This window comes from Petaurus breviceps, unplaced genomic scaffold (assembly GCF_028583685.1).
Source record: "Petaurus breviceps papuanus isolate PSGF00001 unplaced genomic scaffold, PetGlider_PUasm1.0 188, whole genome shotgun sequence".
In the NCBI taxonomy this organism is placed as follows: Eukaryota; Metazoa; Chordata; class Mammalia; order Diprotodontia; family Petauridae; genus Petaurus; species Petaurus breviceps.
This window is the reverse complement of record NW_027185804.1, coordinates 33,166,071-33,188,044: the sequence shown is the minus strand read 5'-3', so window position 1 is coordinate 33,188,044 and position 21,974 is coordinate 33,166,071. Positions and strand designations below refer to the sequence as shown.

General features: G+C 40.6%; 1 protein-coding gene across 5 annotated transcripts in view; it reads right to left on the bottom strand.

Annotated features, from left to right (window-relative positions):
- Positions 1 to 21,696, bottom strand: part of TTC17 (tetratricopeptide repeat domain 17) — a 123,990-nt gene extending 102,294 nt beyond the window's left edge. For 4 of the 5 annotated variants that reach the window (XM_069091453.1, XM_069091456.1, XM_069091457.1 and 1 more), the window contains exon 1: positions 21,495 to 21,696. In XM_069091453.1, coding sequence (XP_068947554.1) covers positions 21,495 to 21,665 — 171 coding nt within the window. In that variant the 5' untranslated portion in view covers positions 21,666 to 21,696. The remainder of the gene's footprint in view (positions 1 to 21,494) is intronic. The other variant, XM_069091455.1, reaches the window with a different exon arrangement.
- Positions 21,697 to 21,974: the final 278 nt, after the last annotated feature.

Here is a 21,974-nt window from a genome sequence, read left to right as displayed (position 1 = left end):
TGCTCTGGTCAGGACGCCTTGAATGCTGTGTTCAGTTCTGTGCAATGTCTTTTAAAAGGGACATTCACAGGATGAAACAAGTCTAGGAGTGGTGGGACTTGCCACACAAAGACTGACTGAAGAAGCTGAAGAACTGGGAATGATCAATGTCTTAGAGAGGAAGGACACTCGTTCTGCTTGGTCTGGGAATACAGGACTAAAAAGTCAATGCAGGGAGGAAGATTTCAGCTCAATATAAGGAAAACCTTAATAATGAGAGCAGTTAAGAAATGTAAAGAAGGAACAGACTGCCTCAGTAGGGAGTGGGTCCCTTTCCCCCCTGATCACTTTTGGGATGATAGAATGCACAAGCCAGATGACCAATTATTTATGAGATTGTAGGAGGAATCCTGTACAGTATAGGCTGCACTAGAACAATGAAATTCTGAGTGATTTTGTAAGCAATCTTATGTACCTAAAAGTTTACCAAAAAAGAGAAGTCCACAGATTCCAGAAAAGGAACTCCTTCCTTCTATTATGAAAGTTTTACTAAAATACTTCACTGAATACTCACTTCTTAAAGTTGTAAACTTCTACCACTGTATCTTATGGTTGGTTCTTCAACCAAACATGACCTACCAACATTTTATAATCCATCCTATTTTGTGGGGGTTGGGGGAGGCTTTGTTTGTATCCCCAACCCCTAATTAGCATAGTGCCTGGCACATAGTAGGAACTTGAATGTATTTACTGAATACTGCTGAGTACCAGGATCTAAGGAACAACTGTCATAGTAGATGTAAATGAGCTAGAAGGAACTTAGGTCTTCTCTCAAAGTGAATGCTATTTCTCATATGATTCTACAAATTTGTTAATCTAGTTTCCAAATCCACAGCAGATTATCCATTTACTTAACAAACACCTGTGAGCAAAGTTGTCCATGGGCAATTGTGGGGAGTGTCAGCGTTGGGCTGGTACTTCAGTACCACCAAGTGGTAAAAGAGCCAATTGAATATCTCCAGTACGTTGGGTAGATGGTCTACATGGTATTTATGGAAAGACACTGGTGAAAATCACAATTGATGAGCTACGCTAAGTACAACCAGAAGTAGTAAACAAACCTATTAAATCATGAACCCACTCAGATTCTTAATGAGCTGAGCTATTCCTTGTTTCTGGGACTTGATACTTCTCCCACATTGGCACAAACCTTATATCAAGACTGCCTTTTCTTCTCTTGTTTCAGGGATAAGCTTCTATGCCACCTTCTCTGTGAAGTTCCTTGAACTGATCTCTCAGTTACTAATATTCTCTCCCTCCCTCAAATCACTTACTTGAATTTACCTGCATGTATACAGCTGTACCTTCACAAAAGACTCTAACCTCTTTAAGGGCAGGAAGGTTTCATTCTTGCACCTCATACATACTCATCTTTCTTTACATAAAAGCTGTTTTTGATACCTGAAAGCCTTTCTTTCTGCACATCCTCTGCTCTGGAAATGCTCATTACATTGTCTCCCGTATTTCTATCCACCAATTTTTCTCAACTTTCTTTGCTGTATCTTCATATAGTTCAAGCCCACTAATTGTGGGTGCTCCCCAAAACTCAGTCCTGGGCTCTCATGTCTCTCCTTATATACTATCTTTTTTGTCGATCTCATCAACTCCCATGGGTTCAATTTCTTTGCAGCTGATTCTAATTTCTAGCCCTAATCTCTCTCTCTTGACATCCAGTCTGACATCATTGCCTATTAAATATTCTGAAGTAGATGTCCTATAGACATCTGCACTTCAACACATCCAAAGTTGAAAGCATCCTCTTTCATCCCAAGCCCTCCCTTATTTCTGTTGAGGGCACTACCATCCTCTTGGTCACTGAGGTTTGCAACCTCAGTGTTATCTTCATCTCCTCACCCATGATCACCCCACATATCCAATCTGTCACCAAGCCTTGTTACTCTTACCTTTATAACATCTCTCATAAATGTCCCCATTTTTCTGCTCTTACAGCTACTGCCCTGGGGCAGACCTTCATTATCCCACATCTAGACAATTCCAATAGCCTTTATCTCCCTCCTTCAGCTCTCTCTCCTGCTCTGGGCAATCTTCCTCTCCACTGCCAAAAAGCAGTTCTGACCATATCATGGCCCTGCTCAATAAACTCCAGGATCAAACAGAAAGTCCTGTTTTATACTTGAAGCCCTTTCAAGTCTGTATACTTTCCTCCCTTCTATGCACTCGACACTCTGGCCACCATGGTTTTCTTTCTGTTTGTCTTATACTGCTCTCCACTTTTGGATTCCAACTCTTTTGACTGGCTGTCCACATGCCTTAAAAGCTTTCCCTCCTCACGTAAGCATCCTGGCTCCCTTCAAGACTCAGCTCACATCCCACTTCCTGCCAGTGTTGCTTTGCTAGTGTTCTCCCTGCTAGTATCTGACCCAAAGCTACCTGCCATTCCTACTACATATACCTTATACAGAAATGGTTCTTTACATGTTGTCTCCCCCATTCGCATGTGAGCTTCTTAAGCAAGGGACCAGGTTTTGGGCTTTTGCTGTAGCCCCAGCACTTGGCACAATTCCTGGTACATAACAATCATTTAATAAATGCTTATCAACTGCTTTCCTCATGTACAGGCACATTTAGTTTAAAAAAAATACTTTATTTTTGCATGTATTTACAATCTGTCCCTCTCATACACCACTGAACAAAAAGAAAACAAAAATAATCCTAAAAACAAAACTGTCGTCATAAGCATGTAAAGAGCGTAACACACATTCCTACGCTGGCCATGCCCCGAACTCTCCATTTTGGGTTTATCATGACGCTGGCAGGGCACAAGTGGTGAGTCTCATCTTCAGTGATCTGGATCTGGGATGGGTCCCAGCATTCATCAGAGTCCAAAGTCCTTCCTTCTGCACAAACGTCACCGCCATCGTAGCAAACACCCTTCTGGTTCTGCTCCCTTCTCTTTAAGCTGCTTGGCTTCCTCTGACACTATTTCCTTGTTTTTATGACTAATTCTTTAATAATCTGTTAGACTGAATTTGTTGATGGAGGATCATTTGTTCTGATGTAAAGCTATAAGAAACCTTAGAGATCATCCAGTCCAAGGGTATGAAACTCAAACAGAAGCAGTGGCCACTAATCTGTACAGAAGGATCCTGAGGGCTGCGTATGGACTCAATTTGAAAACAGTTTTAGTGTATTTTTGATTATTGGCCATGGGCTAAGTTATCTGACACCTCTGATCTAGTCTAACCCCTTTATTTTTCTGGAAGGAAACTGAGGCTACAGAGAAGCGAGTTGTCCAAAGCCCAAGAAGTAGTGAGGGGAGGAGCCAGACTGCCTCAGGCACTTGGATTGCAAGTTCAGTTCTTTTCTACTACCATCCCACTTGAAGACAGTATTAAACCACATGCACATGGTACTGGAGAAAAAATAGAGATGAAAAGACTAATTTCTCAAATGGAAATAAGATATTTTGTGAGATTTCAGAGATAGGAGCAGTCTAGAGAGAGGGGAAAAGGCCATTTCAGAGCAGGACTTTGGAGGATGGGAAGGATTTCAACAGGTGGAGATGGGGGTGGGAAGATAGAGAAACTGAAAAACACTGCCAGTTTGGAGCTCTCTATAACCCAACAACGGAACATAAGCTAACAGGCCTCAAGGAATATAGAAACAACCAGGTCTGGTGGAACAAGAATTAACTAAGAGGGCAAGAAGGCCCCAGGTTCCAATCCCAACGCAAACACACACACACACACACACACACACACACACACACATGCAGGTATATATATATGCATATGCTCATGTGTGTGTACATACACACACGGGTGTATAAAAAAGGTTAAACATGCGTTCATCCAAAATGGTCACAATAAAGTACTGTCTCAAAGAAATTTCCACTTTTAATCATCTGGAAAACAACTACGCTAGAACATATGCACCAAGGGTTCCAGAAAGCTGACTAAGTTTTTATGTAGTCATGTCAAAGAATCCCATATTGTTTGGGGGGAGTTGGTTTCAAGGGATCTTAGAGATGATCAGATCCAACTCCCTCATTTTACAGGTTGAGGTGCCTGGTTCCCCAGAGACATTAGCTTGCCCAAGGTTATGTAGCCAGTTGGTGAGGGACTCATATTTATAAATACAAAAGAGCACAGCAGAGAACATAGTACAATTTTCTTTCTCTTTTTTACACATCATATATCCATGCAATTCTATATAAAACCAGCAAATATTTTACTCAGCCAGCTCACTTTCATGGCGTATTTCATGCGCCACTTTCACTAATTAAGCAAGATACTTGTTCTTTAAAGAAAGACTCTCTTGAACCATCTGTACCTCCGACTTGAAACCATATTTCTATGAACTCAGCAAATTCACATAGTAACAGCTGAAGATGTCACTACAAAAAGAGTGATTACTGCAGAATCAGGCAAAGGGCAAACATTGAAAACTCAAAAAGAATAATCAGAACGAAAGAACTTCAGAGCCACCTCAGCTAGAGTAAGATTTACTTCAACTGTATTCCAATGTATATATCTAATATTTTCACAGAAATGTTTATTAATAATGCCTTTTAGTTTTCATAGCATTGATTTCCGAATCTCCTCTCAGCTCCCCAGTCAGTGATTGATTACTTGTAACAAAGGAAAAAAACACTTTAGCCAAACCAAACATCAGCCAGATTTCACACCGAGAGCTCCCTACCCCCACAAAGAAGGGAGGGTGGTGCATTTTCTGAATTCTTCACCTGGGTCACACTTGATCATTATAATTATACAAAGTTCGATATTTTCTGGCTCTACTCAGTGTTATAGCCATTGTGTAGAGTTTTCCTTTTTCTGTTCATTTCATTCGGTGCATGATGTACTCTCTCCATGCTTGGAATTCTTATTCATGGCTTCTTACTATGCAATAACATTCCATTGCATTCACAAACAAAGGTTTATGTATCCATTCCCCAATTGATGGACATCTACTTTGTTTCCAGTTCTTTGCTACCGCCAAAAAACCTGCTATGAATTTATAGTTTATATGGGAATTTTCTTACTGTCTTTGATTTCTAGGGGTTATCAATATTCACTTTTGATGGGAAACTGGACATTTCTGTTTCCACATGAATCCTCACTTAAAAATTATTCTCTATATTAAAAATATTCTATTTACAATTTTAGGCTTAACCTACTTGAATTACTTTAGAGCAACGCTAATTGAAATCTATTCCATCCCATGAAGTTTGAACCTGATAAATGAAACCTTAAATTTTCTTGTGCCCACACTAATTTTTTCTTACATCAGAGTATTTTTACCTCTAACTGAGAATTCCTCTCAACATGAATCCTACTCCAAAGTAACATTATGGCCCAGAGGTGACCCTGGGCTCTCAGAGGCTAGGCCAGTAGACTACATGTACTGATGGTTTCTAATGCACTAAAAAGGCTCTAAATCTTTTTTTTTTTTAAGCAATCAGGGTTAAGTAACTTGCTCAAGGTTACACAGCCAGTTATTTCTGGCTGTGGTGCTGAGTATCTGAGCCCGGATTTGATCCAGGTCATCCCAACTCTGGAGGTGGTGCTCTTACTCGCTGAGCCACCTGGCTGCCCCTAAGCAATTGGGGTTAAGTAACTTGCTCAAGGTTACATGGCCAGGTGTTTCTGGGTGGGTGCTAAGTGTCTGAGCCCAGGATTCAATCCCCAGGTCATCCTGACACTGGAGCCGGTGCTCTTACTCGCTGTGCTACCTGGTCGCCCCAAGACTCTAAGTCTTAACCCAATGATAAGCTATGTGTCTGCTCCCAGAGAACCAGCACAGCCCAATGTACTGGGCTCAATATACTGGGCTGTCATCAGCTGGCCTCTAGGCAGGGAATTCTTTGGCTAAGACAACCTGGGAAACAAACCCCAATTTGAAATAAGCATGAGTCCTATACAGCCGGTCCCTTTCTGCTTCTGTAGTGATGGTGGCAGTGGCCAAGAAGGTAAGGAAGCAGTATGTATGCAAATTGTCTAGAAATAGTTAGCCTTTAGGTGAGAACCTTGTCCAGTGACCAAAGAGCTGACAGACATACAACATGTCAATATTGATCTCACTGCAGTAGAAACCAGGACATAAGGTAGTTGCTGTTAAATGAAAGAATGGCTTGCTTAGAGAGGTAAGAGTAAGAGGGTTGGAGCAACTGGTTTTATCTTGGGCCCAAAGAGAAGAAAATTCATCAGACAGAGATGAGACCATCTTGCCTCGCAACACTCATGATGAGCATAGCATTACTGTGAAGATAACTGCAGTTTATATGCCGATATTTGCTGCAGAAGATGAAGAGGTAGTGGAAGTCTACAAACAACTTGACAAGATCCTCCCAAGTCAAGTTATGCGTGCACACTCTGTAAATTCAACGCAAAGTTGGGGGAGGAGAGGAGCAGGAAATAAAGAAGCACAATTAAAAAAGTGTCAGAAAACTTGGTTAAGGATCAAGAAATGATAAAGGTCAAAGGTTTGTAGAATTCATGGAGGTCTCCTGCCAATGTGTCATACATACTTCCTTCAAAAAGAGCTCGGAGATGTGAAGCATGGCAGGCACCAAACCTCCACACACAAAAAGTGGTTGACTATGGGCAAAAAATGACTGATGTAGGACTCATTAATGAATCAGCTATGAGTATATAGATAGATCACTGACTTGCTAGGGCAAAGATAAACACACCCTGAAGTCAGAAGCAATTATAAACCTGAGACTATAGCTATGAAATTATAACATCCAACCTGACCTATTCAAACAAACTATTAATAAAAAAAAAATAGCAAAAAAAAACAATGGAAAAGATAATGACATAGATGATCAACATTTTCCTCTAGAAATTTAATTGATATAAAATGCTCCCCACAATGAAAAGGTTTTACAGAGTCCAGAACTCTTGATCATCTTGACAAGCAAAGGGGCTAGGCAGAGAAGAATACTGATTTAAAATATACAAAAATACTAGCTGTGTAACCTTGGGCAAGTTACTTTACCCCAATTGCCCTCCAAGAAGAAAAAAAAAATATTATTCTGAGAAGGGCTTCATAGGCTTCACCAAAATGCTAGGAGTCTATGACACACAAAAAGGTTAAGAAGCCCTGTGATAAAAACACGTCTGCAAAAACTTGGAGAGGTAACAAGCATAGTAGTCAAGTGTTTGGTAAACCCAAAGACCCCAGCTACTGGAGTAAAAACTTACTATTTAACAAAAAACAGTTGGGAAAACAGGAAAGCAGGCTGGGAGAAACTCAGGATATACTAACATTTCATACTACATATTAAAATAAATTCTTCATGGATAAGATTTAAACATAAAAGGTGTCATTATAAACAACTAGAGGAGAAATAAAAAAATTACCTTTCATATTTAAGGATGGGGGAAAAAATTCATGACCAGACATGATATAGGGAAGATCAAAGATGATAAAAATGTATAATTCTGATACAGAAAATTGTATCAAAGTTGTACAAACAAAATCAATTCAGCTAAAATTAGAAAGGAAATAAACAGGAGGGAAAAATCTTTGCAGCATTTTTATGATCAGGTTCTCATATGCAAGATATATATAGGGAAATGATTCTTTTTACAAGACAGAGAAAGATTTATTAATTAATAAATGGTCCAAAGAGATGAACAGGTAAGGAAAAACCTACAATACCAACATAAAAAAATGCTCCAAATCACCAATAAATAGAAAAAGACAAAGCAACCATTAGGTTTGACTTCATACTTATCAGATTGGCAAAATCGACAAAAAAAGGAAAATGACAAATGCTGGAGGGACTATGGGAAAATAGAAACACTGTTAATACACTGTTGCTGGAGCTGTGAATTGGTCCATCCATTATAGAAGGCAATTTGGAACTGTGCCCCAAATGTTACTAAATTGTACATATCCTTTGACTAATACAACTATACCTTAAAAAGATAAAAGAGGAAAAGGATTCATATATACAAAAATATTTACAGCAGCTCTTTTTGTGGTAGTAAATAGCCGGATGTTAAAGAAGTGTCCATCAAATGGAAATGCTGAACAGATTATAGTATGTGAATCAATGGAACAGTATTGTGCTGTAAGAAATGATGAAGTGGGGCAACTAGGTGGTATAGTAAAGCACTGGCTCTAGAGTCAGGAGGACCTGAGTTCAAATCTGACCTCAGACACTTATTAGCTGTGTGACTCTGGGCAAATCACTTAATCCTGATTGCCTAAGAAAAGAAAAGGAATGATAAAGGGAATGGTTTTAAAGAAACCTGGGAAGACTTATATGAACTGATGCAGGATGAAATAAGCAAAACCAGGAAAATAACTTATACAATGAAAACAATAATGTAAAGATAAACAACTCTGAAAGACTTAAGAATGCTGATAAACTTTATGATTAACTATGGTTCCAGAAGATTGATACTACCCATCTCCTGACAAAGAAGTAATGGACTCATATTTTTGGACATGACCAATGCAGGAAGTTGCTTTGCTTGACAATACATATACGTTACAAGAGTTTTGTGTTTCTTTTTCTTTTTTTGGAGGGGGGGAAGGGCAAGGAGAGTGAGGCAGAAGGGAGAAAAAAGTGGATTTTTGTTCATTGAAGACATATTTTAAAAATAAGGAGAAAAAGAATAATAGCATTTATATAGCACTTTAAGGTTTGCAAAGCACTTTACAGAACTACTGCATTGTGCTAGGAGGTAGGTGCTATTGTTATCCCCTGTGTTTAAGTGACTTACCCAGGGACACACAGAGAGAAGTGGCAGAGGTTGGATTTGAACACAGGTCTTCATGATTCCAGGTCCAGGACTCTTTCTACCACCTAGCTGCCTCAAATGAGACAACTTATGTAAAATGCTTTGTAAACCTTAAAGTGTCATGTGAATGCTAGCTATCATTATTGAGATGGTAGAAAATTATGATTCTCCTTAGAAAAGAGTGGTGGAATGAAAAATAAATCTGTAGAGAGCGTGATGTGAGACTCAAATTAGATCGATAATTTAAAGATGAAAATGGAAAAAAAAAAAGAAAAAAGGGAAGAGAGCTCTATTAGTATTTCTCCAACAAATTTTTTTTACCCTGATCAATTAAAAATGAAGCCACCATACATGGGTTCTAAAATCTTGGTCTAAAAATCTGGATTATAAAATGAGCTCTATGGGAAAATGGAAATAGCACCAAAGAAACTGACTACAGGCAGGAACAGCTGACTTGAACCAAGTATTTACAATGGAAATCCTTGATGGAAGCAACACAAGTTTCAGGACACTGAGGGACAGATTCTCAAAGCAAATGAAAAAGATGCAAGTGGACAGTTTTACTACTGAAACAGGCAAATGATAAAGACATGAAGAACTACTGACTCAAATGCCTGCATTCTCATTTCTAGAACATTTTCATGAGAGTAATGTATACACACACTGAGGTTACCTGTGATGACAAGGAAACTGGCAGGCTTTCAGAGATCAATCAAAAAGTATTCATTAAGCACCTACTATGTACCAGGAACAGCATTGGGGACAAAAGCATAACAAATATATATTATAAATAATATACTATTATAAATATATTATATTATGTGTTATATAATATATTTTATATGTATATATATGTACCTATGCTGTTATTATATATAAATAAATATACCCAACACAAATATAAAGTGAATAAACACCAATGTATAAAAGTAGTTAACTTCAGGTAGTTTGACAAGATGGGCACTAATAACTGAGTTGATTGGGAAAGGCTTGAATGCAGAAGATGTTATGAGTGACATCCAAAATGAAGAGGAGGCCTCTGTGGCAGAAGAAAGGAGGGAATGCAGTTCAGGTATGTGGGATGGCCCATGCAAAGGAATGGTCAGGAGATGGAGTGCTGTGTGTGAGAAACTGAGAGAAAGCTAATTTAGCTAAGCAGGGGAGTAATGTCCAATGTGGCTGGAATGATAAGACTGGGACCAGGTTGTGAAAGTGAGGCTTTAAAAGCTAAATTAGAAGGGCTTATATTTTATTCTAGAGATATTAGAATAGATTGAGTAGGGAAGTCCATATGGTCAGATCTGTGCTTAAGGAAAATTACTTTGGCAGCAGTGAGTAGGATGGACTGGAATGGTGTAAGCCCAGAGGCAGGAAGACCAATTAAAAGGCTGTTGCAATAATTTAGGTGAGAGATGGATAAGGGCCTGAACTAAGGGGCTAGTTTAATGAGTAGATGGAAGGGGTCAGTCAGTTAGCTGTGAGGGATATAGTGAAGAAAGAAACTGCAAGATTAGACAACTGATTAGTGTGTAGGGTGAGGAACGTTGAGGAGTCAAGGATAATTGTGGGGGTTATAAACCTGGGAGACTAGAAAGACAGTGATCCCTTAGAAAGAAATAGTGAAGTCTGGAAGAGGGGAGCGTTTTGGGGGAAAGATGATGATGTCAGTTTTGGACATGCTGAGACCATATCTCTGAAATTACTCAACTGATACAGTTGCAAAAAAAACAAGATCCAACTGTTTATTATAGGTCAATTATTTAAAAATACTTGATTTTGCTGAACAATATTCAACGTGAAAGACTCTTTTCCAACAATATTTTTCTAGTATATGTTAAAAATACGAATCCTTGATAGATGCAAGAGATAATTTTTCTAAACATCTTCCTAATTATTCATATCAAGCAAGACATAAACTAGGTATGCCTCGAACAAAGTTTTTGTCACTGTCAAAATTATAAAAAAATTATGATAATAATAAGCATTTACAGAGTACCTAGTATGTGCCAGGCACTGTGCTAAGTGCTTCACAAATAATATCTCATCTAAGTCTCATAAAACATGCTCTCTAGTTTACAGATGAGGAAACTGAGGTAAAGAGAAGTTAAATGAGAGCCTAAAGTCAGGAAGATCTGAGTTCAAATTTGGCCTTAGGCTCTGGTTGTGTATACAAGTCACTCAGCCTCTGCCTGTCTCAGTTTCCTCAACTGTAAAACAAGAATAGCCAACCAGAGTTATTGTGGGGATTAAAGGAGAGAATATCTGTAAGCACTTGACCACAGTGCCTGGCACATAAGAGGCGCTTAATAAAGGCTTGTTCCCTGCTTTCCTCCTTCTGTTCTTGACGCCAATATTCTTCTGGTGATGCTGCATGGCTGCAGATCACGGACCTTCACAATCTCAAGAATCTAAGTGACAAGTAATCCATTGGCAGCGGAAAGCTGCATGCTGTGTGTGTAGCCTGCACAGCGTTAACTATGACAAGCTGTACACAAGGAACGGCATAAGATGTTATATTCCCCAAAAAATGTATCCACTGAAGGGGGTAGGTCAGTCACTAGTGCCTAGATACTGTTAAAAGACACAGAGAGGAAAGGCCTTTGACTATGCTGGATGGACCCTCTATCCAGGTTTTATGGGATGATAGTAAACAAAAGTCATACAACATGAGGTGTGGATTAGAGATATTTTATGCAATGACTTTTCCCCCAATTGATACTTTCCCTTATCTTAGCCACACTGATTTTGATTGTGTAAAAGATTTTCAATTTCATATAACTCAAATGATCTATTTTACCTTTTTAAAAAATCACTTCTACCTCTGCTTTAGTTAAGAATTCTCCCTGGGGCGGCCAGGTAGCACAGTGAGTAAGAGCCTGGCTCCAGTGTCAGGATGACCTGGGGATCGAATCCCGGGCTCAGACACTTAGCACCCACCCAGAAACACCTGGCCATGTAACCTTGAGCAAGTTACTTAACCCCAATTGCTTAAAAAAAAAAAAAAAAGAATTCTCCCTTCAGGGGTGGCTAGGTGGCGCAGTGAATAGAGTATCGGCCCTGGAGTCAGGAGGACCCGAGTTCAAATAAGACCTCAGACACTTAACACTTATTAGCCATGTGACCACAGGCAAGTCACTTAACCCCAATTGCCCTGCTTTCCCCCCCTCCAGAAAGCAAAAAAACAAACAAACTAAAAAGAATTCTCCCTTCAATAATAACGAAGAGGTAGCAGAGTAAGGTAACTTTTTTTTTGGTGTTGTGACCTTTTACGTTCAGGTCTTAAATTCCTTTTCAGTATATTGAAGTATATATGGTGTAAGGTATCGGTCTTAATTTCTGCCAAAGTGTTTTCTAAATTTCCCAACAATTCTTGTTAAAGAGAGTTCTTTTACAAATAATTTTATTCTTGGAGTTTATCAAACATTAGGTTATTGAATTCAGTTGCTTCTGATTCTTCCTTATCTATCTGTTCTATGAATCTACTTTTCAACCATACAGAATAGTTTTAATGGATTACTGCATGATAATATAACTTGAGGCTGGGGAAGTGCTATTTCTACTTTTTTCCCCCATTATTTCCCTTGAAAGTCTAGATCATTTGTCCTTCTACCATAAAAATTTTGTAATTATTTATGCACTATCTTTAATGTTACAAATTTCTTTTATGCAAGCAACTTTTTTCTCATCTTGAGTGGATTGTAAAAATACTTATATTTATATATTTCTACTCTTTCTAATTATTTTTTTACTTTACACTCTCATTTTCAGGGTCACTGGAAAATACAAGTAAACATTAACTAAACTTTATGAGTGTATTAATCAATGCTCTTGTGAATTTGTTGCTTTTATAAGGTTAGTCACTGTTTAAGTAAAATTAATGAAAGTCCAGATATGCAATATCCTATGTCAAACACCCTCTACCTATGGTAGTAACCAGTCTGAGAGAAAGTCAGTCTATGTCTTACCGTTAGTATGAGTATGAGGCAAGATCTGATCCCAGGTCATGCTGACTCCAAGTCCAGCTCTCTAATCATTATGCTACATCACCTCTTATATCTATCTATATCTATCTATCTATATATATTCCTCAAATGAGAAGCAAATTAACAAATTTTCCACAACGATATTTCTCATAGATTTGGGCTACAGTTCTAATTATAGTCATATACTCCACTGGACTTAGATTTATCCTTTACAATCATACAAAAATAGAATTGTGTTATGAAAAGGGATGGATGACTCAATTTTACAAAGAAATTCTAGCTTGAATGGGTGAATATTTGCTTTGGGCACTTGGGAAAATCAAAGGCTGGATCAGCACTCAAGGGATGCTGCTTATCTTTGCTCCATACCTTAAGCCACAGGAGATGATACTCAGCTTCTAGCTCATCCTTCTGAAAACAGGCAAAATCAATACGGTTTCTCCAAGGAGAAAAGTCTATGACATGTAACTAAGAAATGACTCAGGGATCTGCTATTTTTACTAAGATGACTGAAGTAAACTTCTGAAGAGAGGAAACTTCTCATAATAGTAGAAATATGATGCTAAAATCACTACTCATAACTGAAACCCCATATCTTTAGAGGATACCATAAGCCTCACTATTTAGGGAATTCATTTGTCAACTAGCAGTGGATGTCACCACTTTAACCAGAAACAATGGGATAGTACCACTTACTCATAAAAGGAGAAAGATCCTGCATAATCACATATCAGTGTCTTCCTTACTAAGTCCTAGCATAAATGAAATGAGGATTAATAAGAGGAAGTATTAATTAATTTCAACTTGAAAACAACTGAAGAAAGACTTGTCTTTCCTTTTAGTAGCTACTAACAACACAGAGACCTATTAAATAACATATCTGATATGGTTGGTACAACTCAGAATCTTATTTGGAGAATCTGCTTCATGCCAAATCAAACCAATCTTGCCCTCTTCTTTCCCTCTAAATATTCTGGTGGAAATGATTCCATTCCTGACCTGTATTTGAACTAGCTATCTCTGGAACCTCTGGAAAACTTCCTGTGCCTGAGTGTAGCAGCAAGCACCCCAAGGGTCCTCAGGGTTTGCTGCCCATACAGGTTCTTGGATCTGCTTTGTTAAAGGAAAGCAACTCAAAATGGGTTAACAAGCTTACTTTAATCAGTCAGACATATATCGTTTACCTTGTTCAGGGGAAAAAGGTCAGCACCCCAAACTTCAAAATTTACAGACACAATTATCAAGACATTAACAGATCAAGTAGACAGCTTTCCAAACTGTCCAACCATTAATTACATCCATACCCAGTCAACATCTGGGTTTCCACATCTGGGTTTTTCAAAGCTGGGGGACTCTCAACAACGGCTTCCCAGAATTCAAATCAAATCACAGAACACTTCTCAAAGTGAGTCCCAAAACAAAGCTACACATCAGGGCTTATATAGCCTTCTCCTGGCTCAGAGAATGTAACAACCTTATTGACTCACTGGCCAATCAAGAAGTATCTACTGAAAAACAAGCCTCCCTCCCCAGGCTTCAGGTGCATTTTAGCCTAGGGGCAGGGAAGATCTTCCAAATTTGCATTCCCATTACACTGAGCCACTCCAGCCAGGAAAGCCTCTAATTGGAATTTTAAGTACTGTGGAATGGAATTGTACCCATCAGGTTAGAGAAAGCTGTATCTACAACCTGGTAAAATGTGTTAATTGATGAGAGAGGAAACTTCAGTACACTTTCCCCCCTCTACTTTGACGCTGTAATTACATACTGTGTTTTACTGAGCTACAAGTTAGAAAGAAGTCAAGTAGGATCATAGATTTAAAGCCAGAAGGGATCTTAAAGGCACCATGTCCACCCAACCCCTTGTTTTACAGATAAGGAAGCTGAGGTGTAGAAACATTAAGGGACTTGACCAAGGTCACACAAGTAGTAAGTGCCTGCAGCAGGATTTGGACTTAGCCTTTTCTGATCTGAAGTCTAGTGTCCTATCCACTATGTCTACACCCTGCTGCACCTAAAAGGTAGCTTCCTAAAATGGAGAAGATACAATTCTTTTTCCTCCATCTGGTTTAATTGCAACAATAGGCAGGTAACAAACATTTACGAAATGACTACTACGCACTGGAAGGAAGGATCTACAGAAAGAATCAAGTGGTGGGCTCAATGCTTGATAGAGCAAACTCTTTAACTGATGGTCAAACCAACCTGTTCCTGAAGCTCAAGGTAAGAAAGATGCTTTCTTCTGACCTCCTGATGGGACAATTTCTCTGGAGCTTTAGGTGACAAATCATTTGCAGACCAGACACTGAGGAAGTATTGGTCAAATTTAAGGACTATGAGAGGCATTCATCAACTGTCAGCTCAACAGAAATATTTGAATGAATGTGCCTAATAGCTGTTTTTATGTCAACTGCCCCGTACACTGAATTTGTGTAAAGGCTTCTAAGTCATGACCCATGCCTGTATACAGCAAATGTTTCATCTTGGCAGAACTAAAGCCTAGGAAACAAGACTAGGACTGGAGATCACTTACTTATACATATTTATGAGTCATCTGCAAAGAAATGATGGGAGCTACTAAGAGAGAGTACAGTAGAACAGAAGAGGACCCAGGGAAGAACCTTGGATGGATGGAGTCGAAGTAGTCTGGCTAACACCATAGTTCAGATGATAGGTGATAAAGGCTAAAACTAGGAAGGATGGCTTCCACAAGTGGAAAACATTCTACAGGAGTCAAGAACTATGCATCCAGCTAAAGACAAAAGACTACTCCAATAGCCCCCAACTGGATTCCCTGTTTCTAGTCTCTCTCCACTATTTCATCCTCCATACAGTGGCCAAAGGGATTTTCCAAAAGTACAGGTCTGGCCATGTCAGTCCTCTACTCAACAGAATCTTGTCACTTCCCAGGGACAAACTCCTACCTGAAGGGCATTTAAAGCAAGCCTTCACACATCACTCCTTTCTTCCGTCTTCATATTGGCTGCTCCTCACATCCAACATTCCAGTTCTCTCCTCGTCTCTGCTTCTTGGAATCTCTGGTTTCCTTCAAAATTCAACCTAAGCTATCTTCTCTATCAAGTTTTTCCTGACCACCTTCCCTACATCCTATTCTGGATTCTTTTGGTACATACTCTATATACATACACATATACATATATATCTGTGTGTATATATATATGTATATGTGTGTGTGTCTATGTACATGTCTTTCCATTAGAATGTAACCTTCTTGAGGATGGTGCCTATTTCATTTCGAATGAATTAGGAAACATTTCCAAATTTTCATTGTAGCATATAAATAAAATTACAAAAGTAGACTATTTATTTGAAGAAAATGGACTGGATAATGGCTATTTCATAATCTCTAAGAAGCCACCAAAAGGTGAGTAGGGTTTCTACTAGCTAGTGAATCATCACTGTGACTCCACAACTTCTTTGGTAAATCATTGGTAAAACCAGTTCCTAAAAAGGCAACAACAAACCAGATTATGATACTATACTTTGTATACGTACAAGCTGTTTCCACTTAGGAATATAAAGTCCTCAGGGGCAGGGGTCTGTTTTTCTAATTACAAAGATTAGTACAAAGTAAGTACTTAACAAATGCTTACAGATTGAGGGAGATAAAACCAAGTTAGTGAAACAGACTGCAAAATATAATTTATCGTTGTTATTATTATTATTGCAAACACCTTGGGGGGAGAGACTATCTTAACAAACTGCATTGAAAATAGCTGAAGGAGGGGCAGCCAGGTGGCTCAGTGAGTAAGAGCACCAGCTCCAGTGTCGGGATGACCTGGATCAAATCCGGGCTCAGATACTCAGCACCACACCCAGAAATAACTGGCTGTGTAACCTTGAACAAGTTACTTAACCCCGATTGCTTTAAAAAAAAAAATAGCTGAAGGAGTTGTTAACTGCACAGTTGATTTTCCTAATCAAAACCACATCAAGAGCAGACAGACCCAGTTACCCACGAGCTTACAAGCTATTAAAGTCCTATAGATAAAGGATTTGGTTTACTTACTAAATCTAAATCACTGAGTTCTTATTTTAGTAACTTTATAAAATGGTAGGAAGCCTTTATCAACCCTCCTCCTATTCCCTATCCTCTCTCCACTCCCAATTACTTTGTATGTATTTCGATATTCACTTATATAACGGGAGCTTAGATTCAGAGCTAGAAGGGACCTTGCTGTTGATGCTGCTGTTCAGTGGAATCCAACTCTTCATGACCCCATTTGGGGTTTTCTTGGCAAAGATGCTGGAGTGTTGTCATTTCCTTCTCCAGCTTATTTTTACAGATGAGGGAATTGGGGCAAACAGGGTTAAGTGACTTGCCCAGGGTCACACAGCTAGTTAAGTGTCAGAGATGGAATTCAAACTCCAGAAGAGGAGTCTTCCTAATTCTAGGGCCAGCACTCTATCCACTCTGACACCTAGCAGCTCATACTGGAACAAAGTAGGTGTTTAATAAATCTTTACTGATTAAGATAAACATTTACAGTTTAAACCACAATAGCCTAAAACTTTACTAAGACTTTTAGGACAGCCTGTATATTTCTAGATAAATTATCTTAAAATGCTCCAAAGAGTTAAATAAGAAATAATGATCAAGATGGAAAAACATTTGTGCTAGAAGATACCAAAAAAAAAAAAAAAAAAGAAAATTTCGAAAAGCTGGTAGGAGTGGCTGCAAGAAAAACGCTTTTCTTTATAGTGGTAGTTTCCTGCATTAGAAATTCTCAGTGACTTTACAAAAGGAATGGGCTATAACAAACATACCTGGGACAAAGCAAATGACTACTCTTAATATATATGGAAGTCCCAACTTAGAAACCAGTGGTCTCCCAAAAATCCATTTGTCAGTACACTGTTTGGAACTGAAACTCATTTCTCCAGAACAAGTTATCAGTGATGTAAATGGCTGCTAGAATCCTAGTATCTCCCTACAAATACTATATGCTTACAAAGTAAAACAGAATACCAGGCAAGTTAAAAAATAATAAACCCCAAAGTCAAGGATTACAGTTTTGCTCATACGTCCAGATATAGCCTCATATAATTATATAATCATAGATTTAGAGCTGGAAGGGGCCTTGGAGGTCAGCAAGTCAAATTCTCTCATTTTCACAAATAAGAAAACTGAGGCAGAGAGAGAGGTTAAGCATTTATGGAATGTGGAATCCGGTCTTCCTGACTCCAAACCTAATGCTAAGCACTTTGCCACCTAGCTGCCTGTCAACATCATAAATTAGCTAACAGGGAAATGCCTGTATTTGCTGTGCTAAGATAAAAAACTGAAACCAAAAGCTCTCTTCTAGGGGGAAAACTGATTACCTCATTGAATGCCTTCATCATTGGAGATTAGAACATACTGTCCTGTTTAAATCAATGCTTCTGGCAATCCAGATATTTAATTGATGAGCACTTTAAAATATATATTATAAAAAATGGTGACCTACTGCACATTTACGACACACTTCAAAACATCAGGATGATGATTTCAAATGTCACTATTCACCTGATGGCCTAAGGACAGGGAATACAAGGAGAAACTTAAGGCCTTTCTGTAAGATTTAGGCTATTTATTTTTAAAGCAAATTCGCATTTCTGCTGTCCACTGTTTCCAAAAACAAGCAGCTAGAGGCAGATGTGACTACCCAAGGTATGACTATAGTTCCTATGATAAGAGAAAACAGGAGTTTTCTGGGGGGGGGTTTCTTAAAAATTTAAAAGTTCCAGTTTACAACTCAAGAGATGGAGTCCTACATCTCCTTCCCTGAAACTCTTCATTGATCTCATTTTTGACAAATCACATGAGGATAATCCCATTGTGCTAATGCTGCTTATCCCAGGCAATCCAAAAAATACAATAAAAACTATAAATGTGGGGATTTGCAAAGACACAAACTCTACTGTGTAACAACTTCCTGAGGCTCTTAAGACATTTCCAGAATAGAGAAACTTCACGTTGTGTAGCAGAAAGATTTGGATATAAAGACAGAAAAACTAGGTTTGAATGGCACTTTTGTCATTATATTAGCCTGTGACTTTGAACAAATTATTTGGCCTCGATGTACTTCCATTTATCTTTAAAACAATGGGGTTGGACTAGATCCCCAAGTTCTTTTCTAGCTCCATGTTCTTTAACAACAAATTAGATCCGGAATTTAAAAAGTATTCCATTCTCTTCCTACAATGGGAACAATCCTAAAACAAGACCAATAGCAAACAGGGTCACACAGTCAGAATGTGCCAGTGGAGCCAGGGGACTGGAATAAACCTTCCTCAGAGGCTGTTTTAATAAATGTTTATGGAACTTGACTGGCATGCTTCATGAAGCCAAGAACGTGGCCCAACCAAATACTGTCAATCTAATTATCTGCCAGAGACAACTGATTCCTGGAGGGCAAGGACCTGTTTTATTATGTTTTCTTCTGTGGCTATTACACAACAGGCACTTAATAAATGTTGCCTGAATTTACATGAACTGATAGAATGGTCAATGGGAGCAAGGGTCAGCAGGTGCTTGGATTGGTCAGGGTCACAGCTCCTACTCCTTGCGTCCACACTGACTTTCCTAGTAGAAGCTTGTGGATCGTTACATTGTAAACCCAGGGAATCTTATTTGTATCTGTATAAAACGTTGCATCTACAGGAAAGCAAAAGTGTAACGTAGAGCAGGACTCCTTACTCCCAAAAGGGTTTGTGCCTCACTGGGCCCCCTCAAAGTCCTTCCCTTGGGTGGAGAGTTTGCTTTCTCAACGAGACACTTTTCCCCACATTTCAGGGATTATGTAGAACAGATCGAGAAAGCCCTCCAGGCTGGTCACTGTGGCAAGGAAGGAGGAAATGCTCTTCCGCCTTTTGACAAAAAAGACACGTGTTTAAATGAGGGCAGATCCTCTCTTTCCTATCCCAAGGGTCAGTGGATAAGTCTGCATCTTCCTGATGGACTACCTTCTCAGTTCAGCGACAGGACATCGTCATGAGAGAAACAATGTCACTGGGTATAAACAGCTGTAGCCAAGAACAATACAGCAGAAGAGGCAATGGAAGGAAGCCAAAGGAAGGCTCCCCAAATTGCACGAAGTGTGACCATTCCCAGGCAGATTTCAGAAGGGCCTCAGGGAAAACCAAAGCCAGGAAACAACAACCGCGTGGAGCACACACAGCGATTGGCTCTCCCACTGAATTTCAAGCACTCCTAAGTGATTTGTAAAGGCTGCTTTCTCACGTCTACGAGAGTGGGTTTTTTTTTTTTAAGTTTTATGTAGGAGTGTGGCCACTAACTTGGAAACAGGGGAACTTTTCCTATTAGAGTTGAGAAGACAGGTGTGACCAAACAATATACGCTTAAATGAAAAGCACGTCATTTCACCCGCTAGACGGTGAAAAACTGATGATTCTAAATATAAAACCATCAATTCCCTCATTCAGATAAAAATGTGACATCAAATGGCAAAGTCAGCTCCAACCGACAGAATGCTCAAAAGCCAGAATCCACCAGGCATTCAGGGGAGCAGAATAGTAATTATAAAACCTAATTGTTATAGAAATCATTACAACGGGGCAGATTCACCAGCTACCTAGCATTTTTTAGATATTTCATTATTCCATTTTATGTGACTTGTGGCTTAGGCTAAAATAAAAATCTGATCGTAGAATGCTAAAGAGGAATATTAAATAGCTACTGAAGATAGAGTACACTAGCGACAATAACATATTCTGTCTCTAGGTATTTGTCAAACGACTTCTGAATCAAGAAAACAGAGTGCTGTTAGAAAGAATAAAAACTTGGGAGACAGGAGACCTGGGTTAAAATTCCAGTGCCCATTCTTACGGGTTTGTAACTGGCCTAAGCCAATTCAATTCTCATCATCCTACAAGCAATTCGAGGGGGGGGTTGCAATAAGTCTTTCCTTCAGGAGACTGTAAGATGGGGGAAGGGATAGGAATTGGCACTGGACATGGTTCACTGGTCAAACAGAACTCCAGGTGAGGAAACTCCCTCTTCCAAAGCAGGTGGGCACCAGACCCTTCAGTGCCAACAGTCTTGGAGAGACTCCTCTGGGGCCACTGCTGGGAGCCCTACAGGACCCTGGGAAGTTGTGCCTCGGCCATGGGTCGCTCAGCCAGTAGTATTAGAGGTGGGGCGTCTATCCATCACACCCACCGTGCTGACTCTCATGCCTGGCACACAGTAGGCGCATTATAAACGCTTGTTAATGAACTGATTGGCATCCGCGGTGCCTGGCACCTAGTAAGGGATGAAGAAGTGCTCGGGGCCAGGCACTCGCTCTGACGGAATGAATGGGCGCCAGAAAAGAAATCCTGGGTTTGTGCGCCAAGCCCCGCTGCCTGCGCTAGAGGCTGGAGCAGGCGTCGGGGGTCCTGGGTTAGAATCCTGTCCCAGCCCATCCCGGCCGCGCAGCCGCGGGGCTCTCCCCCTCCAGGCAGGGCTGGCTCGCCGGCCGAGGCCGGGCCCCTAGGGGCCGCCGTTGCCGCCGGCTTTCTAGGAGAGGCGGCTGAGGAAGCTCCAGCGCTCCTTCTACAGAGAAGGAAACTGAGGCCCGGCCCACGCGGCGCGGCGGGCTCGGCCGGGGCTGGGGGGCGCACGCGCGAGTCTCCGGGCTCGCGGCCCCACGCGGAGGGAGGGAGGGAAGGAGGGGAGAAGGGGGCTCTGCGAGGAGCCCGGACCCAGGGCGCTGGGGCCCGGAAGCCCCCCGAGAGGGGCCGCCGCTACCTGCTGCTGGATCTTGCCGTCCTCCGTCACGATCCAGTGGGTGGTGGCCGAGGCGCCGCGAGCTGCGACGCCCAGGAAGACGGAGAGGCCGAGGAGCCAGCGGGGCCCCGGGGCAGGCCACAGCCCCGAGCGGTCGCGGACCCCCACCGCCACTGCCTCCGCCGCCGCCATTTTTCCCCCCCCCAGTTCGGCTGCTCGCGCCGGAAGCGGAAGTACGGCCCCGCGACCCGCCATCTTGGTAAGGGAGGTGGCGGCGGAGGCGGGGCCTGCGGGGCGTTGCTGGGGGCGGGATTTCCGGCCCGGTTCCGACGGGAGTTCCCCGGTCTTCCTGGACCCCCGCCTCGGACCTCCACCCCATCCCCCAACCCCACCCGACTCCTCCACCAGCGGAGGTGTCGGGAGAAACTGTAAGCTCTTCCTCCTCTAGAGAGCTGCTGAAGTGGGCGGGGAGATGTGGAAGAAACTGCCTTCCCAGAGATG